Raw genomic sequence first — 20,169 nt, forward strand, 5'->3', positions numbered from 1 at the left:
TCAGTCTCCAGTCGCACCTCACCTTGCATTGCCTTTATTGATGTGTACCCTTGTGACCTTACCCCTCACTAACCTGCCCTCTCTGTCTTCCTTCCCCGACCCATGGATCGTGCTATTGGGCACTGAGGGGAGCGTGCGGGAGTCCGCCATTGTGTGCCAGAACCCCCACAACCAGCTGTCTGCATCGATGCACCACTTATGGACCACATGTCTGTGGCTGAGCACCACTCATGGACCCCACGGGTTGGGGCATGGCCCCTCTGCTGGGACCGGCCACGATGGCCCAGGATCTTGCTTGCGGACCTCGGACGTGGCACCTATGACACACAGGTGAACCACTCATAGTCGGCCCCTGTGGGCCATAAATAAAAACGGACACGTTTTGTGCATTTTAAATTATATCCAAATAGGCCGCAACTAAGAAGAAGAAGTTCACAACATCTGGAAGAACATTGGCCAGCAGAGGGAGCCAAAGAGCAAGACACCAGCAGGGTTTGTTTTTATTATTATGAACTGTAGTGACTGTGCACTGACTGGTGCGTTTTTTGGTGCTTTATGGTGCTGATTTTTGGTGCTGGTGCGTCGATGCAGCGCAGGCCGTCTCCCACCCCCCCAAAAGAACAATCACAGGTCCTGGGTTAGTTTTGTAAATACCATTAGCGTCAATTGTAAATAATGCTCCCCACCGTTCATGTATAGTTTTAAGACAATTCCGCAATTCGGTTAGCTGTGGGCGTAAATCTGTTAGGCAGGGTGCAATGCAGCAGGGGGACATACTTATTTGTGTTTTAAAACTGTCACACTCAGGGTCAGGTTAAATGTAGAGGGAACTACACCTACGTGTCACACCAAAGTTAAAGTTTTATAGGCCCGAGACCGTGCCTAGAGGATGAGGGTGCAGTGTTGCAGATTTGAGAATCCTGTGGTTTTTTTATTGTTGCAAGTGTCATGAATCTTGTTGTAAATATCACCCTCCGTAGTGTAAAGGTCAAAGGTCGTCCTCCTAGTTAATCCATATACATGCACGTAGCAAATCATATATCCTTCTAAATAGTTATCTCCTTATTCTATGTAGTTTAAGGCTCTGTTCCCACTAGTTGACACTGCATTGTATCAGATGACATAAGATAGTTCCCTTCCATATCCCAAAGCCTCCATTGCCAACTGCATTGGGCGGTTTTCTGCATTTGCCGCCATTGCCATGTGCTCCAGCTCGGAGAAGAAAGGCGTGTCTCCACCTCGTCATCAGAGGGTGGAGCCAGGAGAGCCCTTGCCGACCAACCAAGCATGAGGGGGTTTGGCTTGAGAGGGCGAAGAGAGAATGATCGGGGAGGTTCGCAAAGGTTCGAGGGTGTGGCCTATATAACCCGCAGCGGAACGCCCCCACAAGAGCGGAGCTGCGTGATCCAGGAGATGAGAGAGGGATGTCCCATGAGCTTTGAACCACCGCAGCTTGAACCATCGCAGCTTGAACCACCGCAGCTTGAACCATCGCAGCTTGAACCATCGCAGCTTGAACCACCGCAGCTTTAACCACCGCAGCTTTGAGCTTTGACCGCAGTTTCGACCGTGGCCGCGAAGGAACGCCGCCGTGCGAAACCGATCGAGAAGGGGCGGCGGCTGCTCACTCCCGGCCCGACCGTGCTCCGGTTCCAGTTGAACCTTCCTCTCCTTCCCGCCATTCGTTCCTGCCTTCATTTCCCATTCATGTGAGTCTGACCGTCGTCTGTCTTTTGTCTTGTCCTGGGGTTAAGTAAGACTGAATAGGTAAGCTAGTAATTGCACTGTGTCTTCTGGTCCTTCCATTCTTTCTGTCTTTATTTTATTATCTTTCCTTCTCCTTGGTTACTTTTCATTGTGTACATAATAGTTAGAAATAAATAATATTTGTTCTTCCTACTTTTGCCTTCTCAAAGACGAACGGATGTGAAGAAGAAGAAGGTTTCCACATTGAACACTTGTGGCACGGTTTGGCCAACGCTACAGGATCGGGTTTAGTCTCTGCTAAATGGTTCGTGCCGTGGTCGCTAAACCGCTCGGCAATTAACATCTGTCCGCGGTCGCGAACGGGGTCGCGCACCTGCCTCTCCGGAGGGAGCTTGTGCAGCTTCAGGACCACGTCGGTCAGTCGTAGACGAGGGGATTAATCCCCCCTCGATAAGGGGAAAAGAAGGCCGACGGAGAGATCTGTAACAATATATATATATATATATATATATATATATATATATACAGTGCATTCAGAAAGTATTCAGACCCCTTCACTTTTTTCACACTTTGTTATGTTGCAGCCTTATGCTGAAATCGTTTAAATTCATTTTTTCCCTCATCAATCTACACTAAATACCCCATAATGACAGAGAAAACAGGATTTTGGAAAGTTTTGCAAATTTATTAAAAAGAAAAAACTGAAATATCACATTGACATATGTATTCAGACCCTTTGCTATGACACTTGAAATTTAGCTCCGGTGCCTCCCATTTCTCTTGATCATCTTTGAGATGTTTCTACACCTTGATTGGAGTCCACCTGTGGTAAATTCAATTGATTGGACATGATTTGGAAAGGCAAACACCTGTCTATATAAGGTCTCACAGCTGACAATGCACATCAGAGCAAAAACCAAGCCATGAGGTCGAAGGAACTGCCTGCAGAGCTCAGAGACAGGATTGTGTCGAGGCACAGATCTGGGGAAGTCTACAAAAAAAATTCTGCTGCATTGAAGGTTCCCAAGAGCACAGTGGCCTCCATAATTCTTAAATGGAAGAAGTTTGGAACAACCAGGACTTCCTCGAGCTGGCCGCCTGGCCAAACTGAGCAATCGGGGGAGAAGGGCCTTGGTAAGAGGTGACCAAGAACCCGATGGTCACTCTGGCTGAGCCCCAGAGATCCTGTGTGGAGATGGGAGAAACTTCCAGAAGGACAACCATCACTGCAACACTCCACCGATCTGGGCTTTATGGCAGAGGGGCCAGACGGAAGCACCTCAGTGAGACACATGAAAGCCCACTTGGAGTTTGCAAAAAAGCACCTAAAGGACTCTGAGACTGTGAGAAACAAGATTCTGTGGTCTGATGAAACCAAGATTGAACTGTTTGGCCTCAATTTTAAGCATTATGTTTGGAGGAAACCAGGCACCGCTCATCACCTGCCCAATATCATCCCAACGGTGAAGCAAGGTGGTGGCAGCATCATGCTGTGGAGGTGTTTTTCAGCAGCAGGGACCGGGGGACTGATCAGGGTTGAGGGAACAATGAACGGAGCAAAGTACAGATATATCCTTAATGAAAACCTGAAACAGAGCACTCAGGACCTCAGACTGGGCCGAAGGTTCACCTTCCAACAGGACAATGACCCTAAGCACACAGCCAAGACAATGCAGGAGTGGCTTAGGGACAACTCTGTGAAGGTCCTTCAGTGGCCCAGCCAGAGCCCTGACTTGAACCCAATTGATTATCTCTGGAGACCTGAAAATGGCTGTCCACTGACGATCCACATCCAACCTGACAGAACTTGAGAGGATCTGCAGAGAATGGCAGAAAATCCCCAAATCCAGGTGTGCAAAGCTTGTCGCGTCATACCCAAGAAGACTCGAGGCTGTAATCGCTGCCAAAGGTGCTTCAACTAAGTACTGAGTTAAGGGTCTGAATACTTATGTCAATGTGATATTTCAGTTTTTTCTTTTTAATAAATTTGCAAAACTTTCTAAAATCCTGTTTTCTCTTTGTCATTATGGGGTATTGAGTGTAGATTGATGAGGGAAAAAATGAATTTAAACGATTTCAGCATAAGGCTGCAACATAACAAAATGTGACAAAAGTGAAGGGGTTTGAATACTTTCTGAATGCACTGCATGAGAAATTTGGATTCGAGATCAAAATATGAATATGAGGCAAGAGTACAGAAGGTCATCTTTTATTTATTGGTATTTCTATGGATATATGTTTTACCATTGTAGAACAATAGCATTTTTTATGTTCAGTCCTCCAATTTTAGGTAAGCACAAGTATTGGAACAGATTAACTTAAAATTGGAACAGTTTTAAAGTAGTATAATAGTATTTGGTTGCATATCCCTTGCATGCAATAACTGCATTGAGCATGTGACCCAATGACATCACCAAACTCTTGGTATCTCCCTTTGAGATGCTTTGCCAAATATTTACTGCCACCATTTACAGTTGTTGTTTGTTTTCAGTGTTTTCTGACTTTAGTCACCTCTTCAACAAGTGAAATACATGCTTCATTGGATTTAAATCAGGAGATTGACTTGGCCAGTCTAAAACCTTCCACTTTTTCCCCCTGATGAACTACTTAGTTGTGTTGGCAGTGTGATTTGGGTCATTGTCACCCAATGAGTTTGGAAGCTTTTTTTTTTAACATAGGCAAACAAGATGCGTCTGTACACTTCCAAATTCATTCTGCTGCTGCCATCATTAATTACATCAACAAAAAGATGAGTGAGCCAGTTCCAGAGGCAGCCACGCAAGGCCAAGCCATGACACTATTTCCACCAAGCTTCACAGTTGAAGTACCATATTTTAGATCAAATGAAGTACCTTCCTTTCTCCAAACTTTCGCCTTTACATCACTTTGGTAAAGGTTAATCATGGTCTCATCTGTCCATAAAACTTTGATCCTCACCTCATTGGCAAATTATAATCTGGCCTATGTTTGGTGAAGATGAGAGGTTTGTATCTTTCGGTGAAGCCTTTGTAATTCTGCTGTCTAAGTCTTCCCTAAATGGTAGATTGTAATATTTTCATCACTGCACTCTGGAAGTTGTTGGTGACATAAAGAAAAACGTTAAACAACTTTTGGTAAAGTGTTTTTTTTGCTTTTCCGTCATCAACTACAGTTGTTTTCCTTGGCTGTTAATGGTGTATAAATACACCATTAACAGCCAAGGAAAACTGATCTGGCCGTTGTCTATTGCTAAGTAAAATAGTGGTTTCTTTAGTTTTCAAGATATTCCAAATTTTTTGCTATGGTTCGAATTTAATTATTCTGTTCTTTCAGCTTCCAAATTGCTCGTTTTTCTTTCATAAACAGTTCTCATATTGGTTTATGCGTAATGACTCCAAAGGTAAAATCAAAGGCAAACACCAACACTAGACATTCACAGCTTTTTTAATTAAATGTGTGTACGATCAATGCAACAAGAAACACCTGTCATTCATCTTTCATAAAATGGGGAAGGAGGGGGGGGGAGCTCAACATAAAAAGTGCTATTGTTCTACACTGGGAAAACATGTATGCATAGAAATACCAAGAAATAAATGATGACAACCTTCTGTATGTACTCTTGCCTCGTATTCTTGTAGTGTGTGTGCGTGTTGTTCATGTCCGACTTCCTTTTTAGAACTACAGTGCAGTAATTGGTCTTTATTTTGATTCATCATTTGATCTCAAATCCAAATTCCTTGTGTGTGTTTATATATATATATATATATATATATATATAATTATATATATATTATATATATATTATATATATATATATGTAATGGCACAATACTCGCTATCAAAAGTGGGACACGAGGGTTGCAAAATAAATACTTCCATTTAGTGTTCTTGTAATTTTTACTTAACAGATGGATGTGTCCTCAATCAGAAAAAAAGCCCAAGAAGATAATGCAATGTTCATACTGTTCATGAAATGGCCTCAATCATGAAAAAGCTGCTTTTTTTTACGTAAGTTACATGGTGTCCACTTTCCCTCTATATCTCCCTGAAACAACACATTTGCAGGGGTTGTTAATGATTGTTAATAATGTTAAGAGTGCCTCATGATAATATACCTATGAATGCCGAGAAAATATAAAACTGCTTAATTTTATCACAAATACATCAAGTGGACACCATAACTTACGTAGTATGGTGTATCAAAGGTCTCTGCTAAACTACATTGCTGCACTTTCAAAGCACCCTTTATTTACAAATATGTCAACCACACACACACACACCCAGACAAATGTAACTGAGCTCATTAACTTCAATTTTATTTGGCAAACCATAGACATATTAACACTTGCGTCTACGTAAGTTACAATGACGGTGGACACCAAAAGTCACAAGTTCAAGCAAACAACAGTTTATTGAACATGTCAACTTATTTACATGAAAGTTTCAAACACGAGATGTGCTGTACTGTACATCGTCTTTTTTTGGGGGGGGGGGGGGGGGGAATTGAAGAAAACAGTGAAAAAGAACAGTTTCGTTTCTTGTTTACCTGGACAATTGTCATTTTGAGAGCATGTATTGCCTTGCCTGCAAACTGCAAGAATTTCCTGCATCTTGGACTTTCAATAATGCCATGCTGTTTCAGTCTCTGTTTTCTTCTTGGAGTGGTCTTGATTATAAGTTGTGAGAGGACTGCCGCGTACTGATCTCCACTTTTTGGCATCCCTTTCTTAGCACGGTACACTGCTTTGCGTAGGGCCTCTTTGGAGCACGAAGGCTGTGTTTGATCCGGTGTTTTATTTGTAGTGGCACTGTTGGATTTCTGCAATCGTTCCTTCTTCTCCTGATAGAGCTGCCTACGTCTTTCATTTGATCTTCTTCTTGCTTGTGCCGTTTGTTTTCCCCTCTGCTTGGTTTTCTGCTGTCTCCAGATTTCTCGCTGGCGTTCTTTCCCAAAACGCGTTTTGGGTGTGTACTTGTTTGTGGTTGCATGACTTCCATCCAACTCCAGCTTCTTTTTAGCACGATACCGCTGGACTCGCAACCGTGTTTTCTCCCTGTATTGTGCTTGCTTTTCTTCACTCAGACTAATTAGGTGCAACTTTACCCGCAAACTTTCCGTTTGTTTGAAGTCTGCATAGCGTTGTGGATTAACTTTCATATTTCTTCTCCAATCTCTTTGACGCTCTGCTTTACTCTTTTTCGCTTTCACCGATTTCACGTCTGGTGCTGTTGGCTGCGATTCTTTTGGTTGCTTTAGTCTCAGTCTCAGGTGGTAACGCGTTTCCTCCATTCTGTAAAAACCAAAATTATAAGTAATCATCATTCAAACGCATCATCATTCATTCAAATCATCAAATGCGTTTCATATTTCAGCGTTCGTTCGGAACTGGCGGCTGCTTCAGGCATCTATCTGATTGGATGATGAGTGATAGGCATTCCACCACCCCACGAGGCTTGAAAACCCGTCTTTTGCTTTCGCGGTGTAAAAGCCTAAGGGGGTTCTACGTACGTTACAAAGTGGACACGGATATTATCTTCGGCGAAAGTTTTAAATTTTCATCCCCAAGGTCAGGGTTTCAGAACTTGTGTGAATACTAAGGAAAAGTATTCAATGCAAGAAGTGTTCATCACGTAGTCAGTATTCTACAGATAGTTAGGAATTGTTATAATTGATTAACCAAACTGTGAAAGTTCAGTGGACACGGAGGTAACGTACGTACCCGGTAACAGTCTGATCGATTTATTGATTAGGTAACCACCTTTCCGGAAGTGATCGTTTGTGGATATATTTCTTTCATCCACAACCAAACTAGGGTCAAAATGTAAACAAAGACAATATATTATCCTGTACATATGTTATTTTTCATTTTCAACAATACTTGTCACGTGATGTCCCATTTTTGGATGCCATTTTGGGCTAATGTTCGCAATAGAAATAGTGAATAAAACACACAATACACACATCAAAGTTTTTTTATTTACTTCTTTTATATCTTTATACATATACACATATCATATAACAAGGATACTTTCATGGTATGACTACTTTGCAAGCCAGAAGAATGAATAAACTGCAGACACAAAAGTTAGCGAATATTGTGCCATTACATATATATATATATATATAATATATAATATATATATATATATATACAGTGAAACCTTGACTTACGAGTGCACCAACTTACGAGTTTTCCAAGATACGAGCCGTCGCTCAGGCGGTTTATTGCTTTGAGATGCGAGCCAAGATCTGAGTTACGAGCTTACGCCACCCGCCACCAAGTGGGTTCCGGTCACGTGGTTATCTTGCCGTGCAAGCATCTCTGCCGTATATAGCTGCTGCTTTGTTTTCGCATTTTGGTTATTTTGGAAAATTTCTTAGTTTTAACCATGGGTCCTAAGAAATTGAGTGCCAAGGGCAGTACTGAGAAGAAGAAGAGGATGATGTGCTTGGATATAAAACACGCAATCGTCGAAAAACATGAGCGAGGTGTGCGTGTTGTCGGCTTGGTGAGGCGGATGTGAAGGCAGCTGAAGATTCTATTATAACTTTTGCCGAACTGATAGAAGCCGAACGATACATCCCCCAGCAAATCTTCAACTGTGACGAGACAGGGCTCTTCTGGAAAAAGATGCCGAGGAGGACGTATATAACGGCAGAGGAGAAGAGCATGCCAGGCCACAACTTGTTCAGAGTGCCGGCGATAGCTCGCCTTCTCTTTGTGGAAAACACGGTGAGATCCTTAACATCCAACAACTAATGGGACGCAAACGGGGCGCCCAGTTTAGCGGTACACACATTGATGAATCACCCTGCCTGTGATTCACCCATGACAGGTTATAGCTGGGTCGGGATTCAAACCCAGGCTGGACAGTTTAGTCAAGTGTGCGTACCTCCAGTCCAGGCCATTCTGCCAACTTGTATGCTGCATACAGGTGAAATATAAAGCGCGAGATATTTTTATATATACTGTATATTTAAAAAAAAATTGGTGTGGTTTTTGGCGGGCTGGAACGGATTAATAGCATTTCAATTCATTTTAATGGGGAAATTTAATTTGAGAAACGAGCAAATTGAGTTACGAGCTCGGTCACAGAACGAATTAAACTCGTAAGTCAAGGTTTCACTGTATGTATGTATGTATGTATGTGTGTGTGTGTGTGTGTGTATATGTATATATATATATATATATACGTGTGTGTGTGTGTGTGTGTGTGTGTGTGTGTGTGTGTGTGTGTGTGTGTGTGTGTGTGTGTATGTATATATATATATATATATATATATATATATATATATATATATATATATATATATATATATATATATATATATATATATATCGTATAGGGTGGGGATTTGAGTGTATATGCAAGGGTGGGGTTTTTTAATACCCTCTCCCAATTGGAGCGGTGTTACATGATACATATTAACAGAGAATTTGCGTCCCCACTCTCACCCCTAACAACGCCCCTGCGCACTAATTGGGGGTGATGCTGATCGTGTGTACCAAGCCTGGATGTAATCGACCCACAATTGTAAGAGTAGCGGCACACGCACACACACACACGATAAGTTCCTGGAAAATTGGGAGAAGGGGAGGGAGACAGAACGAAAAGGGAAGAGTGTGCAGGACCAGAGGAGGGTGGAAGATGGAGAGATCAACGACCTGTCTGTCATAGGAAAGTGATAGGCCCAACAGAGCAAAATAAAGCAAGGTTTGCAGTGCAATGGCTTTGACCTGGACACAAGCAGCCATAATCACAAAAAAAAAAACATTCTGAGCACAAGTTGACAATATTCATGCAACACCTTGTTAGTCAAACTAACAGGTAAAAGCCAGACTAATTTTTATATTTTTGTGGCCATAGACAACAGATGGATAAATGAAAGAGGAACAAGCATGGCATGCGGTAGAGCGCGCATACCTCCGCCAGGCTGAACAGTTTGTTTTGTATCCCAATGATAGGCCGGATCTGGATTTGGACCTGAACCAAAATCTAATCGGCTTGTTCTTTTTTTCTTTCTTTTTTTTTGTATACTGAATCGAGGCTCGTGAAAGAGCTGACATTCCAGAACCCCCCATGAAATTTACTTCACAAACAAATCAACCAGACAAACAAAATATATAAAAAGAGGGAGCGGAAGACAAGAGAATGGGAAGCACACAAACACTTGAGAGCACACAACATTTGAGAGCAGGGAGATGTGTGGGAGGGAGAGGGCTCGGGGGGAGGAGGCGTGGGAAGGGGTGGGGGGGTGGGGGGTGGGAGAAGTATAAAACACAAGGACACCAAGGACTTCCAGGTCAGAAGTTGGTATTTCAAAAAGTGGAATTGGGGTGAAATTATCGGGGATAGAAAAGATCAAGGTTTTGGATGGGGGAAGATAAGAGATGGTGGTGAACAGTTGTTTTAAAGACCTGGAGGGTGGAGTGGGATTGAAGAGAGTGAGGGAGTTTGTTCCAGAGGCGGGAGAAAAGAGGAATGAAAGAGTGAAGGTGAGCAGACAGTCTTGATTTTGGCAGTTTAACCATAAGAGGGTTGCAGGCAGATCTTGTGCGACCTGTAGGAATATTTGCGGGACAGAGCCCAGAGAGAGCTGGGGGGGCAAGGCCAGAGAGGAGTCGGCAGAAGACGGAAAGACCACCAACCTGCCTGCGGTGAGTGAGTGAAAGGCCCTTGGAGTTAGCTTCATCGTGGGAAATTCCAATGATTCTGAATGCTTTGCTTTCAACAGCGTGAAGACGAGCTAGGTGTGAGGCAGGAGCACCAACCCAGAGGGGAGAGCAGTATTCCATTGAGCTGCGGATGAAAGCCTTGTACGTGGTGAGGAGCTCAGGTGTGCCAAGGAAGGACTTCGCACGACGGAGGATGCCCAGTCGGCGACTGGCTTTGGAGGCCAGATTTGAAATGTGGTTTTCCCAGGAAAGATCATGGCAGATAGTGAGACCCAAAAGTTTGAGTGACAGAACTTCTTGGAGAGGATTATTCAGAAAGTAGATGGGAGGGTTGTCCAGTCGGTCTTTTCGGAGAGACATTGTAAGAGTGTGAGATTTGTCAGGATTGAAAGACATGTTCCACTTGTTTGCCCAGTCTGTGATTTTGTCCAGGTCTGCAGAGAGTGAGGAGGCTGCAGACTGTCGATCTGAGGGATGAAGAATGGAGCGACAGAGAGTAGAGTCATCAGCAAAGAGATAGAGAGGATTTTCAAGAGAGTCGGGGAGATCATTGATGAAGACCAGAAAAAGCACAGGGCCCAGAACACTGCCTTGGGGAACTCCAGCCTGAACAGGAGGAGGAGATGAGAGAAACCCATTCAGCGCCACACGTTGACTACGACTAGAGAGGAAGTCCGCCAGCCATGCGTGGAGATTTCCATGGATACCAACAGATGACCTTGAGCAAAAGAGAGTGAGCAGGGCGGGGTGCCAGACCGTATCGAAGGCACGTGATATGTCAAGGGAGACAGCTCGAATTTCCTGTTTGGCATTGAGGACCTCCATCCATTGCTGAGAAAGCAGAAGCAGCATGTCCAGAGTGGAGTGACCAGGTCTGAAACCAAATTGATGATCAGAGATCAAGCCATTGGAGAAGAGGAAAGATTTCATATCTGAAGCAATGATGGATTCCATGACTTTACTGATAATTGAGAGAAGGCTGATTGGTCTGTAGTTGCTGGGATCTGTTTTTGCACCTTTTTTGTGCAAAGCGGTGATGTTGGCAGATTTCCAAGCAGATGGCAGATGACCTTGAGCAAAAGAGTGTGAAGAGAACAGAGAGAGGGAGTGAAAGAGCGGAAGAACAAGATTTTAGGACCCGTGGGCTGATGCCGTCAGGTCCAGTTGCAGAATCAGAGTCGAGGGTTGACAGAAACTTTTCCACCTTGTCAGGAGGAAAGGACACAGAGTCCAGGAGCAGCTGGGTACGACTGGGTACGGTGGGTACAGAGAGGGATGGGTTTGGGACACAAGATTTAGAGGCAAACACAGAGTTGAGGCATTCAGCTTTTTCACGCGCGGAGTCAGCCGTGTGGCCGTTTGAGGTGAGGGAGGGGATGGAGGGGGAACAAACACCAGAAACAGATTTGACCAGACGCCACCAGGATTTGGAAGAGGGAGACAGATCAGAGAGTTCTGTCCTGAGAACGGAGATATATTGTTTCCTGGCTCTCCTGAGGGTGGACACACACTTGTTTCGGGCTTTGTGAAAGGAAATGAGATTTCCTTCCGTTGGATTTGCTTTCCAGGAGACGAAAGCAAGTTGTTTCTGGGCAATAGCCTCACCACAAGATTCCGTGTACCATGGACGGGAGGAAGGGTATGACAACTGAAGACGAGATGGGATAAATCTGTGCATGAGAGAGAGCAGTTTACTTTGGAAGAATTCCCAGGATGAGTTGATGTCAGAGGCGGTGGAGATGGGAGACTAGTCCAGATGATTGATGGCTGCTTGAAGACCATGCCAGTTGGCCTGAGTGAAATGCCAGACTCGTCGACGCTGAGGAGGCTCTCTGAGAATGGTCAGAGAGATGTCCACTTTAACAAGCACATGATCAGATGAGCCGATTGGAGCAGAAGAAGAGCAGCAGACATTTTCAGGGAAGTTAGTCATAACCAAGTCCAGAAGAGAAGATGCTCCATTGATTGAGATCCGGGTCGGGAAATTGACAGATTGTGTCAGTCCCAGTGAGTCACAGAAGTCCTTTGCTGAAGAGCCATGGCTGGTGAGAGAGGTACCCACACCCAGCCAACTGGCATGGTGACAATTGAAATCACCACATATGAGGAAGAGAGAGTTGGGATGGGTAGATAGAAGTTGGTCCATGTTATCAGACAGCGAGATGTAGATGGAGTCATCACTGTTTGGTGGACGGTACAACACACATATGAACAAAAGGTGGGAGCGAAGGGGAAGCCGTAGCCAAAGGTATTCCTGGGGGTGAGGTGGAGAGAGGGCAGTGCAGGGCGAGTGAGGAAGAGAGTTTTTTATAAAGATAGCAACCCCCCCTCCAGGGCGAGGCTCAGGTCTATCATACCGGAGGAGGGAGTAACCTGGGAGAGATACCAAGAAATCAGAGACATCATGAAGGAGGAAAGTTTCTGTTAAGCAGATCACGTCTGGTTTGTCAGAAGCAACCTGTATGGAGAGATCAGTCAAGTTTGAGCGAAGGCCCTTAGTGCAGCGGCATAGCAAAAATTTAAGAAGAATTGTGCATTTTGTGATGGAAGCACCAAATTTGGCACAATGATAGAATGTTATATTTAGAACATTTTCAGATATGGAACCACTTTGAAATTCACCCAAGGTCGCCGCCATATTGGATTTCAAAATGGCGGCTTTAAAAATCTGTAACCCTTAGGGGGGGTGGCGGAAACAAATCCTACAGGCACAATTATTGCCCCATTCACCCTATATCTTTTCTAACATCAGTAGACACATTACAGCGGCGATTCTGAGCTCAAGGGAACATCTAGGGGTCTGGGGAGTGAAAAATTTGAAAATTTCGGCCAAAAATACCCCTAAAAGAGGTCATTTGGTGTCAAATTTCAGGGGGGGTCGTGTATTGTCCTGTAGATAAAACATGCTGGTCCATTGATTAACCCCTAATTAAACGACTTTTTTGTTTGTTTGCTCCATCCAGGTTTCAATCATGTCAAAGCAGTTCAAGTTAGTTCATGTTACCAAGCATGTAACTTCAACGCCAAAGACGCCACTGGACTGGGAACTCTGTGTTCTGTGTCAAGTTGATATAGGAGAGTCCCTACAGTGTCCTGCTGTCACGAAAAGAACTGATGCAGGTGCTGGATACAAGACACTTGAAGACAATCTATCAGCATTCAATAAACTAGGCAAGCTGCCACAAGACGTGGACTTGCAACGACTGGATGAAGGCCAAGGGATAGCTGCCACTCTAGCTGCCCACCAAGCCAAGTGGCACAAGTCATGCAGGGTGAAATATAACACTACCAAGCTACAGCGGGTACAGAAGAGAAGTCATCCAGAGGGAAGCCCTATCCCCAGTACAATCACAGATAAGTACAAGCTTACTAGGTCTCAGGCAGCTTGTGTTGATAGCATATGCGACAATTTGTGCTTCTTCTGCCAGCAAGAGCTTGGTTTGGAGTTTCATCAAGCAGCGACATTGGAACTAGATAAACACGTTCGCAAGGCTGCAGAGTTTCTTCAGGATACCACTTTGTTAGCCCAACTGAGTGCTGGGGACATGGTCGCAAGAGAGGCCAAGTACCATAAGAAATGTTTGACATCCCTATACAACCGCGTGAGGGCAGCAAAAAAGCTTGCTGAGCAAAGCCAGAGCACGGTAGATGTCATTTCAGCAATAGTCCTTGCTGAACTGGTAACGTACATAGAGGAAACTGCTAACGAAGAAGACACTGCTCCTGTATTCAAGATGGCAGACCTCACCAAGCTCTACACAATGAGAATGGAACAGTTCGGAGTTGTGCTGGAAACACGAGTCCATACAACCAGACTCAAGGAGCGTATCCTGGCACACTTCCCTGATCTGCAGGAGCACAGGCAGGGAAGAGATGTCCTGCTGGTGTTTCAGGAAGACATTGGCAGTGCATTAGCCAAGGCATGTCAACATGATATTGACAGTGATGTTGTGCACCTGGCACGAGCTGCAGGGATTATAAGGAAGGATATGTTCCAGTCATCTCAGCCTTTCAATGGGTCCTTCTCAAACAAATGTCAAGAAGAGTCTGTGCCACAACTGCTGCTGACAATGGTCTCCATGATTTTAGAGGGCGCAGGCATCAAAGATCAGGCATGTCAGTCATCGGCATCGGCGTCTGTGACAATAGCTCAACTTCTCAAATACAACAGTGTGAAGCATGAGAGGAGAGGTGCAGGCACAGACGTACGACACAGCATTAGTCAAGAGACTCCTTTGCCAATATATCTTGGCTTGATGCTTCAAGCCCATACGAGAAAGAGGGAACTGGTTGACACATTATCTGGACTAGGGATCAGCATTGCCTATGATAGAGTGCTACGGATCTCTGCAGAGCTGGGGAACGGGGTCTGTCAGCGCTTTCGGGCGGAGAAGGTGGTCTGTCCCCCAAAGCTCCGCGGTGGAGTGTTCACCACATCAGCTGTGGATAATATAGACCACAATCCCAGTTCCACGACAGCACACGACTCCTTCCACGGAACTGGTATTTCATTGATACAACATCCAGACTATGACAATCAAGGCACAGACCGAGGTATTGTCATCATCGGGGGTGTCTCAAATGTCAAGACTGTGGAGGACCTTCCACGGTATTACACAGATGTACAACCAGTTAGTTCACTTGCCAAAAGCCACCCTGTACCAGCTGGAACCCAGGCGTCGCTGCAGAGGAATCCTGCACAAGCTGAACTGGATAAAGAGAAGAGGTGGCTCCAGACTGTGAAGGATGCATGTGACAGTGGTGACACACAGAATCCAGGAAACATTTCTTGGGCTGCACATCACGCAGAGAACCAATCGGCCAAGGATACTAGTATCACAGTCACACCCACTGCCTTGCTTCCCCTCTTCCATGACCAAGCCCACTCAGTGCCAATGATCCGCCATGCCATGGATGTCGTGAAAGCAGCGATCAATGAGCTAAACCCTGGACAGATACCCGTCGTCACACTGGACCAACCACTTTATGCGATCGTCAAGCAGGTGCAATGGAACTGGCCAGACACACATGGTGAAGATCTCTTTGTGGTCATGCTGGGTGGTCTACACACAGAGATGGCAGCTTTGAAGACAGCAGGAGACTGGCTGCAAGACAGCGGTTGGACACAGGCATTGGTTCAGGCAGAGATAGCAACAGCTGGCACAGCAGACTCCTTCTTGCATGCAGCTCACGTCAGTCGTACAAGACGCGCCCACCAAGTAACTGTTGCTGCCCTACACATACTGCAGCATCGTGCATATGACATATACAACGAAAGAGCAACTGCAAGAGATGAGGAACCATTGGAGTTCGAGGCATGGTGTGACCAGAGAGCAGCGGCATGTCCACAGTTTCAGTACTGGGCCACTGTACTTAACCTGGAGCTCTGTATACTCCTCTACATACGTTCACTGAGAGAGTCCAACTTCACGCTGTACATGGACACCCTACCAGAGCTAGCTGCATGGTTCGCTGCATTGGACCATATCCACTATGCTCGCTGGTTACCAGTCCACATCAGGGACATGGTTGGCATTGCAGAGAAACACCCAGATGTTGCTGCCAAGTTCCATGCGGGGCACTTCACATCCAAGAAGACTAGGCATGCTTTCTCTGCCATCTCCCTAGACCAGGCTCATGAACAAAACAATGCCACGGTCAAAGGCGATGGCGGGGCAGTGGGCCTAACTGAAAATCCAAGTGCCCTTCGACGGTGGATGGTGGCTGGCCCCGAAGTTGCTCGGGTCATCACAGAATTTGAGACCTCACAGCAACTGCGCCAAAGGGTTTTGCGCCAACTGCGCCAAAAGCACACCCACCACCATGAGCAAACCGACAGTGTGCAGAAGAAGTTCGTCCAAGATGTCCGTGCACTGACAACAGTCATCGAAGAGATGGGCAGCCCCTTTGAAGAAGAAAGCACAGATTTGCTGGTCCTGGGCACACTGGAGATCTTGGGCCCAGCTGTTGTAGATACTGTGCGTACAGCTGTACAGATTGGGAGAGATCAGTTCCATTCATTTGAGAAGGAACGTCTGGCAGACAGATCCAAGCCACTCAATGATGTCATCAAACGCAACAAACTCCCGTTGTTTTCATCCATCAAGGTCAAAGCTGCCCAGAAGAGCAAACAACAAGTAGCCTCTGCAAAGAGTGATTCAGAGCTCTTCTCCAGACTATACATCGCATGCCAAACCAGAGATGGGGGTCTCGAGCAGTTCTTCAAACATGAGAACAGCGCACATCCGCCAGCACTCTCGCAAAATGGACAGCTCCGCTTTGGTTCCAAAGCTGACTTGTTGCAGCCCTTAGAACAGCTTGTCGAAACAAAGTCGGACCCACCACAAGTATCTTCTGTGATCCTCGATGGAGCTGTAATAGTTCAAATGCTGAGCCCAGGCCAGACCAAAACATTTCTTGACTATGCCACAAAAGTATTCGTTCCATACATTATGTCACAGCTTCAACATCGATCTCGTCTCGATCTAGTGTGGGACCGCTATGCAAAGTCAGGCAGCCTGAAGGCAACTGCAAGGACCAACAGAGGCAAGGGAATACGCAGACGTGTCACTGGCTCTGCCCTCCTACCAGGCAACTGGCACAGTTTCCTCCGTGTCGACGAGAACAAGGAGGAACTCTTCAGCTTTCTGTCTAAGCAGGTCACGGAGTCCATCGATGTGCCAGACAAACAGCTGATTGCTACTGACGGTGAACAGGTAATGTGCATGATGTATGTTAGTGTGTGTTAGTGAAAGTGTGTGTATGTGTCTGGGTGGTGAGAGTGGGTGCGTGCCTGCTTGTGTGTTTGAGAGTGTGTGTACAATCTTCTGTGGTTTCAGTACATATTATACAATGTATTATTGATTTATGCTGTTGTAGAGTAAATTCTTACCCACATATGTGTATTCTTTTCATATAATTTAATTTTGATTATATAATCCCGATTTGTATTATCTATTCGGAATAATATTTTGTATTGTATATATAATCTTTAGCTGTCCACGGTACACTCCCTCAAATTGTTAAGAAAGGCCTATTGGCCATAGTGTTCTTGAATTGCTTTTTTCTTTCCTGGCATCTTGGGGGAGTGTACATGAACAGGCTACTGTTATATGTGCAATGTCATATTGTATGATTTCATGTGTTTGATGCCAAGTAAATAACAATAATAATAATAATAATAATAATAATAATAATTGCCCTGTATTTATGTACTTGAAATAATGTACTGAAATAAATTAATAAATGTTATGCAGATTCATGTCAGGTTTTATTCGTGACCACCTACACCAAAGGAATTCACATTTAATTTACATCACGGTATTGTTCATGCTTACACCAACAGGTCATTGCTGTACCACCATGTGCAGACACAGCCGCTTTGGCCCCGTGCAATCACGAGGAAGCAGACACGCGCATGATGCTCCACGCAGCAGCTGCTATGAAATCTGGACACCGCAGAGTACTCATCCGCACCGTGGACACAGATGTGGTGGTTCTCGCTGTGTGGATGGCCCAGGAGCTTAATGAGGTAGTGGACGAACTCTGGTTAGCGCTTGGAACCGGAAAGAACTTCCGCTACATAGCAGCACACGAGCTGTCTGCTACCCTGGGACCAGACAAAGCCAAGGCACTGCCAATCTTCCATGCAATCACAGGGTGTGATACCGTCTCGAGCTTTGCAGGTCGTGGCAAGAAAACAGCATGGGCAGTATGGGAAACTTTTCCAGAAGTGACCAATGCATTCCTGGACCTGGCATCTGCACCAAGTGAGATCTCTGAGGATACACTGGCAACCCTGGAGAGATACGTAGTGCTTCTGTACGACCGCACATGCACATGTTCTGAGGTGAATCTGGCAAGAAAGAAACTCTTTGCAAAGAAATCTCGATCCATTGAAGCAATACCTCCAACACAGGCCGCCCGAGTACAACATGTGAAGAGAGCAACTTACCAGGGTGGACATTGTTGGGGACAGTCTCTTGTCCCACACTGCTATCTCCCATCACCATGCGACTGGGGGTGGGTGGACAATGACGGACAGTTCGATCCTCTGTGGACAACACTACCAGAAGCTGCCAAATCCTGCTATGAACTCATCTGTTGTGGGTGCGAAAACGGTTGCAGTGGGAGATGCAAGTGCAAGAAAGCGGCTCTGAAATGCACAGCACTGTGTGCCTGTGATGGTGACTGCTCACATTGAGTTGGAACTGTGACACTTGGCATGACTTGATGCAATACGCTCGCTAGTTCTCTTGCTGAACGTGTGTATACAATGTACGTAATATGGGATTATCAGTTGCTTATGTGCATTAAAACATATTTCAATACAACCATTCAATTCATTGACCTCAGAAATGTACATCTAGACACCAGAATCAAGTATCTAGCTGGCATAGAACCAGAGATATCGGTCAGCAGATTTTCGGAAGCCGCCATCTTGGAATCCAATATGGCGTCAGTAAATCAACTTCTAAGTAGAACCATTCAATTCCTTGACCTCAAGTTTGTACATCCAGACACTAAAATCAAGGCTGTAGCTGGTATAGAACCAGAAATATGTGTAATTAAAGATTTTTAAGCCGCCATTTTGAAATCCAATATGGCGGCCACATTGGGGTGAATTCCAAAGTGGTTCCATATCTGAAAATGTTCTCCATATAATATTCTATCATTCTGCCAAATTTGGTGCTTCCATCACAAAATGCACAATTGGTTTGCTATGCCGCTGCACTACCTGGATGTTTGAGGTCCATACTGTTAAAGAGAAGGAAGGGGGAGCATCGGATACAGAACAGGGGGGGGAGCGGTACGGTATGATGTGGAAGAGGAGGAAGAGGTAGGGAGAGCTGTTGAAGGTGCGTCAGAGATTTCAGAACAGCTTGGAGAAAGGGAAGTATGGGGCGGACAAAAGGTTTGATGGTGATTGGGTGAGGCGCAGTGAGGTGTTGTTTGAGGAGGGGGAAGAGTGAGGCAGAAGGTTGAGGGAGCTGAAGGTGAGAGTTGGAAGGGGGAAGAAGCGGGGAGGACGCTTTGAGGAGGAGGGGTGAGAGGGGAGTCTAGGAGGGGAGGAGTGAGGGAGGGTCTCAGAGGGGAGGGGTGTGGGGGGCGTTTAGGAGGGAAGGGGCAAGGGGGGAGATCTGAAAGGGATGGGTGATGGGGAAGGTTTGGAGGGGAGGGGCAAGGGGGAAGATTTGAAAGGGATGGGTGATGGGGAAGATTTGGAGGGGAGGGGTGAGATTGGATTTTGAAAAATGTACGATTAATGGGAAACGAACATTTCTTGCAAAATGAGTTTCTTGCGACCTTCGAGTCAAAAATACGTTTGAGGATGCTGAAGGATGGGTGGAGTTCTGGAGAGTTTAGGGAATGAATGAAAGATGCACTATAAGAGATGGAATTTTTTTTTGGAATGAATAGATTTGGTGAGCAAGTCGAAAGCATCCTTTTATAGAAGAAGAAGAAAAGGTGTTATAGAATATGACAGAATACCATTCTTCAAGGGACAGATGGAACATTTTTTAACGACGTGAACAAAGAACGAACGAACAAATAAGAACGAACCAAAGTTCTCGTCACCAAACCAACTCATCTACCTAGTTTAGTCAAAAGTCATCCATAACTTTTTTTAACTACGTTATATAATCGCTTTTCACCCGATCCCTCAATGGTGAAGAATTACTTAAAAATTAAATAATCCCCGTATCCGAATCCAAATTCAGATCTTCACCAAAACCAAATCATTTCGTCCGTGTCACATACTCTACCTCTCTGCCAAATTTTGTCCGAATCCGTCGACAACTTT

The 20,169-nt window shown here is 45.1% G+C and overlaps 2 protein-coding genes across 2 annotated transcripts in view; one reads left to right on the forward strand and one right to left on the reverse strand.

Annotated features, from left to right (window-relative positions):
* The window catches only part of CNOT4 (CCR4-NOT transcription complex subunit 4), a 135,055-nt gene that overhangs the window by 93,505 nt on the left and 21,381 nt on the right, over positions 1-20,169 (reverse strand). The window lies entirely within an intron of this gene.
* LOC137415813 (uncharacterized) lies at positions 16,817-18,677 on the forward strand. Its single transcript, XM_068101327.2, has 2 exons — positions 16,817-17,080; positions 17,710-18,677. Exons 1-2 carry the CDS (start codon positions 16,817-16,819, stop codon positions 18,565-18,567), a joined length of 1,122 nt encoding a protein of 373 aa, XP_067957428.2. The 3' UTR covers positions 18,568-18,677.

Source organism: Myxine glutinosa, chromosome 8 (assembly GCF_964187855.1).
Source record: "Myxine glutinosa chromosome 8, kmMyxGlut1.1, whole genome shotgun sequence".
NCBI classification, from domain to species: Eukaryota; Metazoa; Chordata; class Myxini; order Myxiniformes; family Myxinidae; genus Myxine; species Myxine glutinosa.

Coding starts and splice junctions, on each gene's coding strand:
- LOC137415813 (XM_068101327.2), top strand. CDS start 16,817: ATGTCACAGCTTCAACATCGATCTCGTCTCGATCTAGTGTGGGACCGC. Junction 17,081..17,709: donor TTGCTACTGACGGTGAACAG/GTAATGTGCATG, acceptor TTACACCAACAG/GTCATTGCTGTACCACCATG.